This window comes from Kogia breviceps, chromosome 19, assembly GCF_026419965.1.
Source record: "Kogia breviceps isolate mKogBre1 chromosome 19, mKogBre1 haplotype 1, whole genome shotgun sequence".
Lineage (NCBI taxonomy): Eukaryota > Metazoa > Chordata > Mammalia > Artiodactyla > Physeteridae > Kogia > Kogia breviceps.
In genome coordinates this window covers 51,363,328-51,379,245 of record NC_081328.1, presented here as the reverse complement: position 1 = coordinate 51,379,245, position 15,918 = coordinate 51,363,328, and the positions used below count along the sequence as shown (strand labels likewise).

The following is a 15,918-nucleotide window of genomic DNA, read 5'->3' as shown; positions in this document are numbered from 1 at the left end:
TCCTCAAAATATGCCCGCTTTGTGCAATTATGACGGATAGTAAGCAGATGTTTGGAGTGGGGAGGATTCGGAAGGCTCCACAGAGTTCTTGAACTAGACCCTGAAGTTGGAGAAGGGTGTGGTTGGCAGTTGCAGAAAGGATGTGATGCTCAGCTCTGTCACTTCTGTCAGGGCTCGAGCAAACGTCCACTTATTTGCTGCCATGTGCTGCACACCCACTGCATGCCTGGAACAGTGAGAGAGAGGGGAATGCTGGAGGCAGGGAGGAAACAGCCAAGCAGCTGCTGTAGTGGCCAAGGGAGCTTCATCAGAACCGGGGCAGAGGGGCTTCCCTGGAGGTCCAGTGGCTAAGACTCCGCACTCCCAATGCAGGGGGTCCGGGTTCCACCCCAGGTCAGGGGACTAGATCCCACGTACCTCAACTAAGACCTGGCGCAGCCAGATAAAGAAATAAATAAATAGTAGAGGGCTTCCCTGATGGCGCAGTGGTTAAGAAAACGCCTGCCAATGCAGGGGACACAAGTTCGATTCCCTGGTCTGGGAAGATCCCACATGCCACGAAACACCTAAGCCCATGCGCCACAACTACTGAGCCTGCACTCTAGAGCCCACGAGCCACAACTACTGAAACCGCATGCCACAATTTCTGAAGCCCACGAGCCTAGAGCCCGTGCTCCACAACGAGAAGCCACCACGATGAGAGGCCTGCGCGCCTCAATGAAGAGTAGCCACAACTAGAGAAAGCTCGCGTGCAGCAGCGAAGACCCAATGCAGCCGAAAATAAATAAATAAGATTTTTAAATAAATAAATGAATAGTAGGGAGAAAAAAAAAAAAAGAACCTGGCAGAGGCAGGGCGATGGAAATGCTGAGCCAGAATCAAGCCCCTTTGAGATACTTGAAGGCAGCCGCGTATTCAAGAATCACTACAGGTCCTAAGCAGGATAAATAAAAACACACATAGAAATAACAAAATGGATGAAAACAAAATATGGAGAAAATCTTAAAAGTCACCAGAAAGGGGGGGGGGGAAGAGGTTACTTTCAAAGGAACAGCAAGGAGACTGACAGTCATCTTCTCAACAGAAAAATATAAACCAGAAGACAGTGGAATTAAATCTCCAAAGTGCTGAAAAGAATATAGCTGCCAAGCTAGAATTGCATCCTTAGTGAAGATATCCTTTAAGAATGAAGATGATATAAAAGCAACTTTGACAACCAAAACCTGAGAGTATTTGTCACCAGCAGACCTTGTACTAAAGGAAATACTAAAAGGTGTTCCTGGGCTTCCCTGGTGGCGCAGTGGTTGAGAGTCCGCCTGCCGACGCAGGGGCCACGGGTTCGCGCCCCGGTCCGGGAAGATCCCACATGCCGCGGAGCAGGTGGGCCCGTGAGCCATGGCCGCTGAGCCTGCGCATCCGGAGCCTGTGCTCCGCAACGGGAGAGGCCACAACAGTGAGAGGCCCACGTACTACAAAAAATAAATAAATAAATAAAATAAAAGGTGTTCCTCAGGAAGAGGGAAATGACCCCAGAAGCTAGAGACATAGGAAAAAATGGAGAGCAATTAAAATGGTAAGTACATGGATTGATATATAGAGATATATAGATTACACACAGAGACCATTTAAGCATTATTAGCACTTTATAGTTTTAAAATATATAAAGAGAATTAAAATACACAACCATAGTAAAAGTTGGGATGAGGTAAATGAAGTTGAAGAATTCTAAGGGTTTGCATTATTTAAGATTAAAGTAAAAAAATAAATAAAAATAAAAAAAAGATTAAAGTAACGCTTAATATTAGACTTTGATAAGCCATGGATGCATGTTATAATTTCTCATGTAACTACCCCCCAAATAATAGAAGTATAACTACCCAGATAACCGGAAGGAGGAAATTGAATAATAAAAAATCAATAATGGTAAAACAAGTCACTAGGAAAACATAATAATTATAAATTTGTGTGCATCTAATGTTCTAGCCTCAAAATTGATAGAACTAAAAGGAGAAATGGGCAAATCCATAATAATACTAGGAATTTTGTCACATCTTTTAGTATCAAAAGGACCAGAAAAACCAATAGGGATACCGAGGCTTTTAACAACATGATTGGCAAATGTCATAACAAATGTGTAGAACACTGCATCAAATAACTGCAGAACACGTTCCGAATTTTTAAGTGCCTGTGGAAGTTACCGACATTGACCATGTCACTCTGATCCATAAAGCAAGTCTTTAAAAAAGTCAAAGGATTTAAGTCTGAGCATAACATCTGATTATAGTGGAATCAAGTTAGAAATCAATAATAAAGACAGATAATTAGAAAATATCTGTATTTTTGGAAGCTGAGCACCGTGCTTCTAAATAACTCATGGGTCAGAGAAGACATCACAATGGAAATCAGAAAACATTTTGAACTGGATGATAATGATAATACTCTTTAGTATAAGGTGCAATAAGAGTCGTACGTAAATGGGAAAACGTACATAACTAACAAGGAAGAAATGCCAAAAATTTTTATATAAACATCCATCTCAGGAACTTAGAAAAGCAAATTCAACATAAAGAAAGTAAAAGGGGGCTTCCCTGGTGGCGCAGTGGTTGAGAATCCGCCTGCCGATGCAGGAGACACGGGTTCGTGCCCTGGTCCGGGAAGATCCCACATGCCGCGGAGCAACTAAGCCCGTGAGCCATGGCCGCTAGGCCTGCGCGTCCGGAGCCTGTGCTCCGCAACGGGAGAGGTCACAACAGTGAGAGGCCCGCGTACCGCAAAAAAAAAAAAAAAAAAAAAGAAAGTAAAAGGAAGGAGTAACCCGAAGAAGTAAAAGCAGTAATAAAGAGAAGAGCAGAAATCAATGACATAAAAAACAAACAGACATACAATACAATACAACCATCAAAACCAAAAGCTGATTCTTTTAGAAGGTTAATAAAATGGATAAAGTCCTAGAGAGTTTATCTCATGAAGAAAAAAGAAAATACACAGGATATCTGGAATGTGAAAGGGAGCCACAAATACAAATCCTACAGTCTTTATAAGGATTATAAGTGCCACTCTTAGGGATGTAGCCAAGGGAATTGAAAGCAGGGATTCAAACAGATATTTGTACACCCATGTTCATAGCAGCATTACTCACAATAGCTAAAAGGTAGAAGCAACCCAAATGTCCATCAACAGAAGAATGGATAAACAGAATGTGTTTATATAGAGACAGCAGGAACATTATCCAGCCATCAACAGGGATGAAATTCTGATACATGCTATATAACATGGATGAACCCTGAAAACAGGTAAAGGACAAATATGGTATGATTTCACTCATACAAAATATCTAGAATAGAGATAGAAAGAGATATCATAGAGATAGAAAGTAGATTAGAGGTTACCAGGAGCTGGAGGGAGGGGGGGATGGGAAATTATTGCTTAGCGGTTACAAAGTTTCTGTTAGGGGTGATGAAAAAGTTTTGGATATAGATAGTGGTGATGGTGGCACAAATTGTGAGTGTACTCAGTACCACTGAACTGTACACCAAAATGGTTAAAATGCCAATTTCATGTTATGTTAAAAATTATAAGTGGATAGGAGATTCCCTGGTGATCCAGTGGTTTGGGCTCTGCACTTTCACTACCGAGGGCCTGGGTTCAATCCCTGGTCTGGAACTAGGATCCCACAAGCTGCACAGCGCGGTCAAAAAAAAGAAAAAAGAAAAAAAATAAGTGGATATTATGAACAACTTTATACCCCCCCAATTTTTTTTAACATCTTTATTGGAGTATAATTGCTTTACAGTGGTGTGTTAGTTTCTGCTTTACAACAAAGTGAATCAGTTATACATATACATATGTTCCCATATCTCTTCCCTCTTGCGTCTCCCTCCCTCCCACCCTCCCTATCCCACCCCTCTAGGTGGTCACAAAGTACAGAGCTGATCTCCCTGTGCTATGCGGCAGCTTCCCACTAGCTATCTAATTTACATTTGGTAGTGTGTATATGTCCCTGCCACTCTCTCACTTCATCACATCTTACCCTTCCCCCTCCCCATATCCTCAAGTCCATGCTCTAGTAGGTCTGTGTTTTATTCCCATCCTATCACTAATCTCTTCATGACATTTTTTTTCTTAGATTCCATATATATGTGTTAGCATACAGTATTTGTTTTTCTCCTTCTGACTTACTTCACTCTGTATGACAGACTCCAGCTCTATCCACCTCATTACAAATAACTGTTTCATTTCTTTTAATGGCTGAGTAATATTCCATTGTATATATGTGCCACATCTTCTTTATCCATTCATCTGTTGATGGACACTTAGGTTGCTTCCATGTCCTGGCTATTGTAAATAGAGGTGCAATGAACATTTTGGTACATGACTCTTTTTGAATTATGGTTTTCTCAGGGTATATGCCTAGTAGTGGGATTGTGGGGTCGTATGGTAGTTCTATTTGTAGTTTGTTAAGGAACCTCCATACTGTTCTCCATAGTGGCTGTATCAATTTACATTCCCACCAGCAGTGCAAGAGAGTTCCCTTTTCTCCACACCCTCTCCAGCATTTATTGTTTCTAGAGTTTTTGATGATGGCCAATCTGACCGGTGTGAGATGATATCTCATTGTAGTTTTGATTTGCATTTCTCTAATGATTAGTGATGGTGAGCATTCTTTCATGTGTTTGTTGGCAATCTGTATATCTTCTTTGGAGAAATGTCTATTTAGTTCTTCTGCTCATTTTTAGATTGGGTTGTTTGTTTTTTTGTTATTGAGCTTCATGAGTTGCTTATAAATGTTGGATATTAATCCTTTGTCAGTTGCTTCATTTGCAAATATTTTCTCCCATTCTGAGGGTTGTCTTTTCATCTTGTTTATGGTTTCCTTTGCTGCGCAAAAGCTTTTAAGTTTCATTAGGTCCCATTTGTTTATTTTTGTTTTTATTTCCATTTCTCTAGGAGATGGTATACCCCCCAAAATTTTAAATTTAGAGGAAATGGACAAATTCCTAGGAAAACACCATTTACCAAAATTGACACAAGAAGGAATAGACAATGTAATTTCTGAAAGAAATTGAATATGTAATTAATAACCTTTCCACAAAAGATTTTCTGGGCCTAGGTGGGGTTTTTTTTTTGTCTGAGCGGCATGTGGGATCTTAGTTCCCTAGCCAGGGATCAAACCCGCGTCCCCTGCAGTGGAAGCGGGGAGTCTTAACCACTGGACCACCAGGGAAGTCTCTAGTCCTAGGTGGTTTTACCAGTGAATTCTACCAAACATTTAAGTTAGAAGTAATATCAATCTTATTATTCCACATAAGTGATAAAGAACACTTCCGAACTTATTTTATGAAGCTATCATACCTTAACACCAAAACTTGATAGGGACATTACATAAAAGGAAAATTACAGGCCAATCTCATTCGTGATCATAGTTGCAAAAATCCTAAGAAAACAGTAGCAAATTGAATCCAGCATATATAAAAAGCACAGCATGTTATGGCCAAGAAGTGTTCATTCCAGAATGCAAGGTTCTAGGGACTTCCCTGGTGGCACAGTGGTTAAGACTCTGCGCTCCCAATGCAGGCGGCCCAGGTTTGATCCCTGGTCACGGAATTAGATCCCACGTGCATGCCACAACTAAGAGCCCGCATGCCACAACTAAGGAGCCTGCCTGCCGCAACTAAGACCCAGTGCAACCAAAATAAATAATAACTAAATAAATATTAAAAACTAAATAAATGCAGAATGCAAGGTTCATTTAATAATTGAAAATCAATAAATATAAATTCACCACATCAGCAGAATAAAAGAGGCAAAGCTTATAATCATCTCAAATGCTGCAGAAGAAGAATCAGGTAAAAGTCAACAACCATTCCAGATAAAATCTCTTAGCAAACCAGGAAGAACAGGGAGGCTACAGAATCTGATAACAGGTATCTACAAAAACCTTACCAGCAAACATCATACCTGATGGAAAAATGCTGAAAATGTTTCCTCTGACGTAAGGAAATGAGAAAAGGATGCCTTCTGTTTACCATTCCTATCCAGCAAGTGGGACCAAGCTAACTTTTTGGAGGAAAAGAGTGATACATTGTAAACTTTTCAGAGCATGTATCCTGTTGGGCTGGAAGGACTGGGAAACAGAAACACTGACAAGAAGCTATCACGGGTGAGGAGAGTCTCCCGCTTCGTTCCTCCCTCTTTTCCTTCTGAGGGTGGGAGCCACAGTCTTTAGGATGACCAGTCAGACAGTGTTTGGATCACTCAACTTCAGGGAGCCTCGAAGTATCTCCTACAACAACCCCCTTGATTCACGAGAGAACCGTGGTCCCGAGAGATTAAACCAGTTGCCCAAGATCCCACTCTGCCACTCAGCTGCCATCCTGCCTCTGCGGGTGGTAATGCGGGTCCCCCAAGTCCACTGCAAGGGGCCCCAGGTGCAGCAGCGGCTGCGCCTCCTGGGATGAAGGCTCTGGAGCAAAGAATCTCTTGGGCGGGGCAGAATGCATCAGCACTGCAGCGTGTCCCCGGCACACATTTTTGCCCTGCTGACGTCACCAGCAGAATGCTGGGGCTGGTCACGGTTGAATTGGGACATCAGTCTCGAGGAGGGGGGCCAACCTGATGGGGAGACCGCAAAACAGCAGCCAAAGGGAAAGGTGAGAAGGTGGTCATCAAACCTCAAGAGCTGTAAAGGGCTGGGGGTGAGGGCCCTCTGGACCGATGGGGGTCCTCCCCGCACTGCTGAAGTGTGGGCAAGGCCCCCACGCCTGAATGCCCAAGGGTTCTTTTCCCTCCCTCCATAGGGCAGCCGAGCCTCTGGCTCTTCTTGACATACAGTGAGTTTGCCGTCAGTACTTGGGCTTTGACCTTTCTTCTGAAGGGCCAAGGAAGTGGTTCCTTTCCCTTGTCACGATGTGACTTCTCCCCGCCATCCACCTTCTTGTCCAGGAATTAGAACAGGTACACGGAGAACACAAGCCCCAAGTTATGCCCCCATGTGGGTGGACCGAAGGCACAGTCCCTGTACCCCATGGGCAGACAGCTGCTTCCGAGAGAAGAACTGGTGTATCTCTCAAAGGGCCCCTCAACTCCCTCCTTGGCTTCAACACAGCTTTGCTCTGTCTTCCCAGGGCCAGTCCAGGACCAAGTCCCAGCCCTGCAGCCCCCTGCCCAGCCCTCAAGACCTCCCCGAGGCCAGTTCCTGATGAATGACGACAACGGTCTCCCCACACTGGAGGACCAGGTCCTCGGCCCCGTTTGCCTGGAGGTGTTCCGCAACCCGGTCCCTACCGCCTGCGGGCACAACCTCTGCAGAACCTGCCTCCAGGGTTTCTGGGACCACCGGGCAGCTGTGGGAGAGACGCTGTATTGCCCCCAGTGCCGAGAGAGCTTCCCCTCCAGGCCTCGCCTCTGCAAGAACGTCATCCTGGAGGAGATGGTGACCTGTTTCACCCAGGCCAAGGACCAGGCCTTGGGGTCCTCACAGAACCTGGCCGGGCCCAGAGACGTGCCTCGTGACTTCTGTGCCCAGAGAAGCTCAGGTCAGTCAAGTCGGGCCTGCAGTGCATGGTCTCCCTGTGCGAGAAGCACCTGTGCAGCCACTTCGAGGACCAGGTGTTCCAGGGCCACCAGCTGCTGGGGCCCGTGTGGGACCTCAAGAGCCGGCTGTGCCGGAAGCACTGCAAGCTACAGAGGCTGCGCTGCCGCACGGGAGGCTGCTGCGTGTGCGGGGCCCGCCTGCTGAAGGAGCGCAAGAACCACGACACCATCCCCCTGGAGGAGGAGCCTGCCAGCAAGGAGGTGAGGCCGGGGGAAAGTCTCTCAGAAGCCCTGGGCACCCCTTTCCTCAGAGGAAAGTTATGCAGCCATTACAGCGATGGTCACGATGGGGCTTCCCTAGTGGTCCAGTGGTTGACGCTCTGCACTTCCACTGCAGGGGGCACAGGTTCCATCCCTGGTCTGCGAACGAGGCTGGCTCCCACATGCAGCGCTAAAAAAAAAAAGGTCACGAAGGTCCTGCCAGGATACGGAAAGTGCTGGCAAGTTGAATGAATAAGGATCCAAAATTATTTGTGATGAATCCTATTTAAATTTTTTTTGCACAGAAAAAGGAACATGTCATGTTCAGTTGGGTGAATCCCTTCCTTTTTTCTTATTGATTGATTGATTTCTTTGGCTGCGCTGCATCTTTGTTGCTGTGCGCTGCGCGCGGGCTTTCTCTAGTTGTGTCGAGCGGGAGCTACTCTTCATAGCGGTGCGCGGGCTTCTCATTGCGGTGGCTTCTCTTGTTGCGGAGCACGGGCTCTAGGGCACACAGGCTTCAGCAGTTGTGGCTGGCGGGCTCTAGAGCGCAGGCTCAGCGGCCATGGCTCACGGGCCCAGCCGCTCCGGGGCATGTGGGATCTTCCCAGACCAGGGCTCGAACCCGTGTCCCCTGCATTGGCAGGCGGATTCTTAACCACTGTGCCACCAGGGAAGCCCCCTTTTTTCTACTTTCAAATTTTGTTTATTACTTTCAAATTTTGTTTACTGTATCTGTATTGCTTTTATAATGGAATCCTTATATCTTAGACATCCTGGCATGTATATTTTGTTTACTGTATTTGTATTGCTTTTATAATGGAATACTTTTATATTTTAGACATTCTGGCGTGTATATTCTAGAACACTGTGCTGTTCCAACCTAGCCACCTGTTGATGGTGCCTGGCAAGAATGGAGCTTGTGCCGGAATGTAAGCTAAGTCATCACACTCTTCAGTTCAGCTGACGCTTTTTTCGTAGCAAGACTTTCTCAACAAAGGAAGCAGCGTGTTGATTTACAGTCTGGCAGGAGCTGCTTCTTTTGTTGTGGGTCAGCAACAGTTCATAGACAGGCCCTTGGAATAGCACTGTCCTATAGTAGATTGTAAAACATGACAATGGCCCAACTCTGGAATAGGTGAGACTAAAGGCTTCTATGGAACTTGGAAACAAAATGCTGCCTGAGCCTGGCAGCACTGCCCGCGGAGCCAAGCGCTCCATATCTGATGGGCCCCTCCTCGCCCCACTGCCTCTCAGGCTCCTCAAGTCACTGAACCCCCCACACCCACAGCAGCTTCTTGTGATCTGAAACCCAATGCTCATCACTGTCAGGAACAAAGAACCTGATACCTAAGAACGGCGGGGTAGGGGGGGGAGTCTCTCAGGGAGTGAGAGAACAGGAGCAGAGGGGCGGCCCTCAGGGACTTCCCTGGCGGCCCAGTGGTTAAGACTCCGCAATGCCATTGCAGGGGGCACGGGTTCGATCCCTGGTCGGGGAGCTAAGATTTCGCAGGCCGTGCCACGTGGCCAAAAAAAGAAAAAAGAGGGGTGGCCCTGGGCCATCGACCCTTCAGCTCTGCCCATCCTTGTTCTCATTCAAACCTCTTAAGAATGTAAGAGGTGAGGACTTCCCTGGTGGCACAGTGGTTAAGGATCCACCTGCCAATGCAGGGGACATGGGATTGATCCCTCGTCCGGGAAGATCCCACATGCCGCGGAGCAGCTAAGCCCACGAGCCACAACTACGGAAGCCCGCGCGCCTAGAGCCCATGCTCCGCAACAAGGGAAGCCACCGCAGGGAGAAGCCCGCCCACCGCCATGAAGAGTAGCCCCTGCTCGACGCAACTAGAGGAAGCCCGAGTGCAGCAACGAAGACCCAACGCAGCCAAAAAATAAATAAATAAATAAAATTGATTCTTAAAAAAAAAAGAAAGAAAGAATGTAAGAGGTGTGTCTCTTCTGGGCTTGATGTGGGGCTGCTTACAGAAGAGGTTCTGCTAGGGCACCTCTCTGAAATCAGCGGCTCTCTCCTCTTCCAGCCCGCCCTCTCACCCCAGGTCGAGGTTCGGAAGGTCCGGGGCAACGAGGAGAACCAGATGCTGACCATCACCTCTGACAGCCAAATGCACCGGGGCCAGGCGGCTTTTCTCTCGGTAAGGTTGGTCCACCCCCAGCCCCGGCCCAGACTGAGGGGACCTCTCAGGGCTTGGAGGGAATGGGGTGAGGCCAGGAAGACAGAGACGGGATGCCCAGGCAGAAGACAACAGCGGTACCGGCTTGGGGCTCAGAGATGCCTCTCTTTACGTCCCCCCACCCCCCAGAAATTGATCCAGACAACTCGGGATGAGGTGAACACCTGCTTTTCGGAGATCATCCAGGAGATCAAACAGATGCAGATGAAGGTCTTGGATTTCATGGAGAAAGAGGAGGCAGCCGCCCTGGGGAAGCTGGGCAGCTCCATGCAGCAGAGCCACAAACCGCTCCTGAAGCTGGAGGGGGACAGCATCTGGCTCTGCACCCTGCTCGCCAGCCAGCCGGAGCGACCAGCAATTTCTGCAGGCAAGGCCCCACCCTACCCCCACCTCTGCCCCAGGCCCGTCACAACCTCCACTAGGCCACAGTGGCTGTGCCTTTGACATCCCTAACCTAAGATGTCCAGAAAACCAGGAGGAGGGGAGAAAGATGTCCAGGTTTGAACAAGGGCAGCTTTTCCGCCTGCCCCATGGTTCTGGGGACTGCTAAGCCCCTGGCATAAGCAGGAGTTCCTGGAATCTGCTTGGGGCCTGGCTAACAAGTGGTATTGCCAGCCCCGCCCTGCATGCAGGAGTTCCCCAGGCTGAAGCACTTCCCGGCCTGCGTGGAACCCCTGATGGGCACCAACCGTGAGGAGAAGCAGAGCTTCCGCCGGCTGCCAGAGACCTTGGCAGAGCTCCGGACCCGGCTGGTGGACGTGGGTCTCAGCTTCATCAACCAGCTCTTCCTGAAGGGTTAGTTAGTACCTGGTTGCCTGGAGTCTCACCTGGAGACTCACCTGCATTCTGGGTGTGGGACGGCCCTACAGGGCAGCGGTTGGGATTCCAGACACTTGTAGAGAACCCTGCCTGTCTGTGTGCACCTTCCCCAGGTAACTCAACCTCCTGGAAGCCCATGCCTCTCTCTGGAAAGATGCTGGGCTGTGAAAGTGTCCTCAGCAAAGCCCCTCCATCTTCCCCAGGCATCAAGATGAACACCTATGAGGTGCTGCCCCCAGCTGTGGACAGGGAAACACTTCTCAAGTGTGAGTCCTCAGTACTGGGGTCCAGCCCCAGGGGTGGGAAGGAAAGGATCAGGGCCCTTGGGTGCAGGCGCTGTGCTCGCGCGGCCTGGCAGAGGGCTGCCACTACCGGGAGGCCGAGGTGTCCAACTCGTGGGTGTGCCTGGGCGTCACCTACCGTCGCATCCCCCCCACTCGGCGGCCGCTCGCGCCGCAGCATCGTCTACCTGCTGGGCCGCGACCCCGACTCGTGGTGCCTGGAGTGGGACTCGCTCAAGTTCTCCGTGTGCCACAACAGCACGCAGACGGTGCTGCACGGCGGCCGCCACCGCACGCTCGGCGTGGCGCTCGACTGCGGCCCCAGCTGCCTCTCCTACGGCGGCGTGAGCCTCACCTACCGCTTCCTGGCCTCCTTCCTGGAGCCGCTCTACCCCGCGGTCATGGTCAGCAGCGGCGCCTCGGTCACGCTCAAGCAGCGCCCGGAGGCGTAGGCGGCGGCCAATAAAGCTGGACTCGAGCGCTAGCTGGCCTGCTGGGAGGGCCGCGCTGGGGAGGGTGGCCGGCCCGCGGGGACCCCTGACCCGTGGTTGAGGGGTGGGCGGGGAACGTGCCTCCTGACCCGCTGCCTGGACTTGACCTGCGGTGCCTGCCCAGTGGTCCCGGGAGGTCCTGGGAATCCCAGAAAACAGGCCGGCCCCTCTGGCCTCACCGTCACGGGAGAAGGGCTCTGAACCAGAATGCAGAGCCCCCGGGACTGGGGACAGCCCTGTGGCCTCCGGGGCGGCGGGGAGGTTCCTGGCCAGGATGCACGGCCTCCCCCGCCCTTGAGTTCCCAAATCCCATCAGAGGTTCTCCAGGTTGGTCCTGGCTACTCAGCACCAGGGCCTTGTTGCCCGAGAATGGGCGGGGTGGCTTCTTTCCGGCTCCTCCCCCGCAGCTGGCCAGACTGAGACTTGGCACCTGACCCACCAGGGTAGAGGTGTTCTGTCTGTATTACCGGCTTAATTGGAGGCTGGGAAGTTAAGCCAAGGAATCCATGACTATCCCAGACACACCCGACCCCCGAAAAAAAAGGCTGAGGGTCTAGGTCCAGGCGGGGCTGGGGCCCCCGATCCTGAGCCCCGGGGACTTCCCCACACAGCAGGTGGTTTACAGCATGGCGAGGGTGTGGAACTGAGGCTGTCCGCGTGGGAGAACCTTAACCGCCCTGCACCCTCCCCAGTGTCCCTGAAAGCTGTTTTCCCCGCCCCCACCCCTAAGCAGAGGGCACTCAGCTCCCGTGGGTAGCACCGCCCGAAAGCAAAGGGACTTCGTCCACATCCAGGCCTCTGCCATCTGACCTGCCCAGCAGGGTGTGTAGAAGTCAGCAGGAGAGGCTGGGCCTGGGCTGGGCCCCTGCCCTGCGACCCTGGCGGGAGTGTGTCTGGGGACCCGGCCCCTCTGGGGAAGCAGCCTGGGCATTTCCAGCCTCAGCCAGTCACTTGTTCCTGTGGCTTCTCATGTGAGGGCCTCGGTAAGGTTAATGATTGGCTCTGAAGAGGAAATGATACGAGTCACGGTGGGGAGAAAATCCCTGGGGCCACGTCATCCAGAACCAGGGTGTGCCTGAATTCCATCCCTGCCTGGCCTGTTCTCGGAGAAATTAGTGACCCTAGTTTCTCACTGGGGGGGCCGTCACTGTGGAGCCTGGCAGGGTGGCCGCGCAGCAGGTGTTGGGTGCGCCCTGACAGCCTCGCAGGGTGGGGTGCCCTTTGGCTGCCTTGAGCCTGGGCTGCGGCTCATGTTGACCGGAATCCTCCCTGGAGCCTCCGCTCAGCACCAGTCCAATCACTTTCATCCTCGCAGGCTGCTGCTGGTGTGGAAGGGTAGGAATGAAATCTAAACGTTCTCCCGTTGTTCAACAGAAAGCTTGCACGCCAAAATGCTCAAATCTTGCCTCCCCACCCCCAAACCTATTCCTCCTGGGCAAGAGGCTGCACGCTTCCTAATCTATGGGCTGAGGTCAAGAAATGCTGAGGGGACTTCCCTGGTGGCGCAGTGGACAAGACTCCTTGCTCCCTGTGCAGGGGGCGTGGGTTCAATCCCTGGTCAGGGAACTAGATCCCATATGCAAGCTGCAGCTAAGATTTCGCATGCCATAACTAAAGAGCCCACCTGCCACAACTTAAGACCCAGTTCAACCAAATAAATTTTTTTTTTTAAAAAAGAAATGCTAAGAAAGTAACTGTGTAGCTGCGTGGATCTGAGTCCTTCCCCATCGGGGAGCTGACAAGGGGGGCTACCCTCACCCGCTCCTCCCCCTCACCCGTTCCTCCTGGTTCTGAGGGACACTTCACATGGTGTGTGATGCTGGAACGGTGATGCCCTCAGGCACACATTGGTGTGAAATCCATATCAGAAGCATGTCATTTGCTTTTTTTTTTTTTTGCAGTACGCGGGCCTCTCACTGCTGTGGCCTCTCCCGTTGCGGAGCACAGGCTCCGGACGCGCAGGCGCAGCGGCCACGGCTCACGGGCCCAGCCGCTCCGCGGCACGTGGGATCTTCCCGGACCGGGGCACGAACCCGTGTCCCCTGCATCGGCAGGCGGACTCTCGACCACTGCGCCACCAGGGAAGCCCTCATTTGCTTTCTTAAACAGTTCCTGATTTGAAGTTCCTAGGCCCCTAGGGATCCACAATGGGAGTTCTGGGGGTCATCAGATACTTGCCAATATTTCAGAAAGCCAAATGTCTAGTAGGCCTGCATGTCAGTGAGGCTGGCCAGCAAACCGAAATGTCAGGGTTCCTGGCTCAGCATTTGCCTCCTGGGGGAAAATATCAAAGCGGGAGCTTTGGGGTGCAGGATCAGCCAGTGCTGATAATCCACACTGGTGAATCCTGGACTTGCCCTTTCCCCCACTGTGGGGAGAGCAGGGAGGGGATTGTCCCTCGAATGCCACCCACACACTTCTCATGCCTTCCTGCTCCTGCCTTAGCACTCAACTAATATGTTTTTTAGGGACTTCCCTGGTGGCACAGTGGTTAAGAACCCGCCTGCCGATGCAGGGGACACGAGTTCGATTCCCTGGCCTGGGAAGATTCCACATGCCGCGGAGCAACTAAGCCTGTGCGCCACAACTGCTGAGCCCACGTGCTGCAACTACTGAGGCCCATGCACCTAGAGCCTGAGCTCGGCAAAAAGAGAAGCCACCACAATGAGAAGGCCGCGCACTGCAACGAAGAGCAGCCCCTGCTCACCACAGCTAGAGAAAGCCTGCGCGCAGCAGCAAAGACCCAACGAAGCCAAAAAAAAAATTCCAAAACAAAAAAAATTTTTTTTTTAATGTGAATCCAGACAGGCTGTAAACTAATCTCTCCCCAAGGATTATTTCACTTAAAAAATTACCATGTTATTCCTTACAAGAAGACTGTGTTCTTGTATTACTTGGATAATTTTTCAATTAACCTTTTTGCATATTCTATAAAAGTAATTTTGCTTTTTTTTTTTTTTTTTTTTTTAAGAATAATCTGTTGAGGGCGTCCCCGGTGGCGCGGTGGTTGAGAGTCCACCTGCCGATGGGGGGGACACGGGTTCGCGCCCCGGTCCGGGAAGATCCCATGTGCCGCGGAGCGGCTGGGCCCGTGAGCCGTGGCCGCTGAGCCTGCGCGTCCGGAGCCTGTGCTCTGCAACGGGAGAGGCCGCGACAGTGAGAGGCCCGCGTACAGAAAACAAGCAAACAAACAAAAACAATACAAAAAAAAGAATAATGTGTTGTGGGTTTTTTATATTTATATTTGGCCATGTTGGGTCTTAGTTGTGGCCCGCAGAATCTTTCGTTGCTTCTCTCTAGTTGTGGCATGCAAGCTTAGTTGCCCCACCACATGTGGGATCTTAGTTCCCCAACCATGGATCAAACCTCCGTGCTCTGCATTAGAAGGCAGTTTCTTAACTATTGGGCCACCAAGGGAATTCCAAAAATAACTTTGCTTTTATTTAACAAACACATAGTGCCTACTACGTGCCAGGCCCTGTTCGTGGCAAATATGAACTCATTTAATCCTAACAACCCTATAAATAGGTATTAATTCTCCCCATTGTATGCAGGAGGAAACTGAGGATGAGAGGCTAAGTGGCTTGTCCAAGGTCTTGAAGGTACATAAACTGGAGAGCCAGGATTTGAACCCAGACAGTCTGCTTTTTCAGTCACTATGCTATACCACCTCTTCTATAACTCATTATAGAAAATGTACACAATATAGAAACACAAAAGAAAATAAAATATTCCTAACATGATCCTACTGAGGCAGGAGATAGGTGGGCCCCAAGCTAGACATTTATAACTGGCCTCCTGTTCACACTTCTTGGGGTGAGAAGAAGATGGGCTCCAGGCCAGACATTCATTACCAACCCCCTGTTTACATTTCCTGAGGCAAGAGACATACGGGCTCCAGGACTACACATATTTATGACCAGACTCCTGTCTGTATTTCAAGATCTGCACTTCGATATAAGAAACAACAGGAATAAGGTAGATAACTGGACATTGGACGCTTTTATGGCAGGGGCAGAGAGGGGCTAAACCCTGTTAAAAGATCAAGAGGTCATATATTTCCCATCTTTGGGGCAAGGGAAACATCGCACATGTGCAGAAAGGCTCCTTGGGGGTCAAAGAGGAGGGAGCACCACTCCATAATATGTGATACTAAGGCCGTCCCATAGGCCTCTGGGCTGTAATCCATCTTGGAAAGAGTTGCGCACACATGTTGGGGAGGGACCTAGGGCAGGGCAGGTGTGGTGGCTGGATTCCTGGGTTTCATCCAGGCTACCCAGGTTCAGTTCTTGGGCAGGGAATTAAGATCTCTAAGATCTCACTTCACGCCACCACTCACTG

The 15,918-nt window shown here is 50.2% G+C and overlaps 1 protein-coding gene across 1 annotated transcript; it reads left to right on the top strand.

Moving 5' to 3' along the window:
* The first annotated feature begins 29 nt into the window (after positions 1-29).
* LOC131747096 (E3 ubiquitin/ISG15 ligase TRIM25-like) lies at positions 30-13,341 on the top strand. The gene is given in 11 exon segments (XM_067020477.1): positions 30-39; positions 6,149-6,160; positions 7,125-7,517; positions 7,520-7,794; positions 9,834-9,947; positions 10,116-10,322; positions 10,324-10,353; positions 10,619-10,781; positions 11,009-11,071; positions 11,074-11,231; positions 11,233-13,341. Coding segments are annotated over 11 exon segments (1,731 nt in total). The 3' UTR covers positions 11,539-13,341.
* Positions 13,342-15,918: the final 2,577 nt, after the last annotated feature.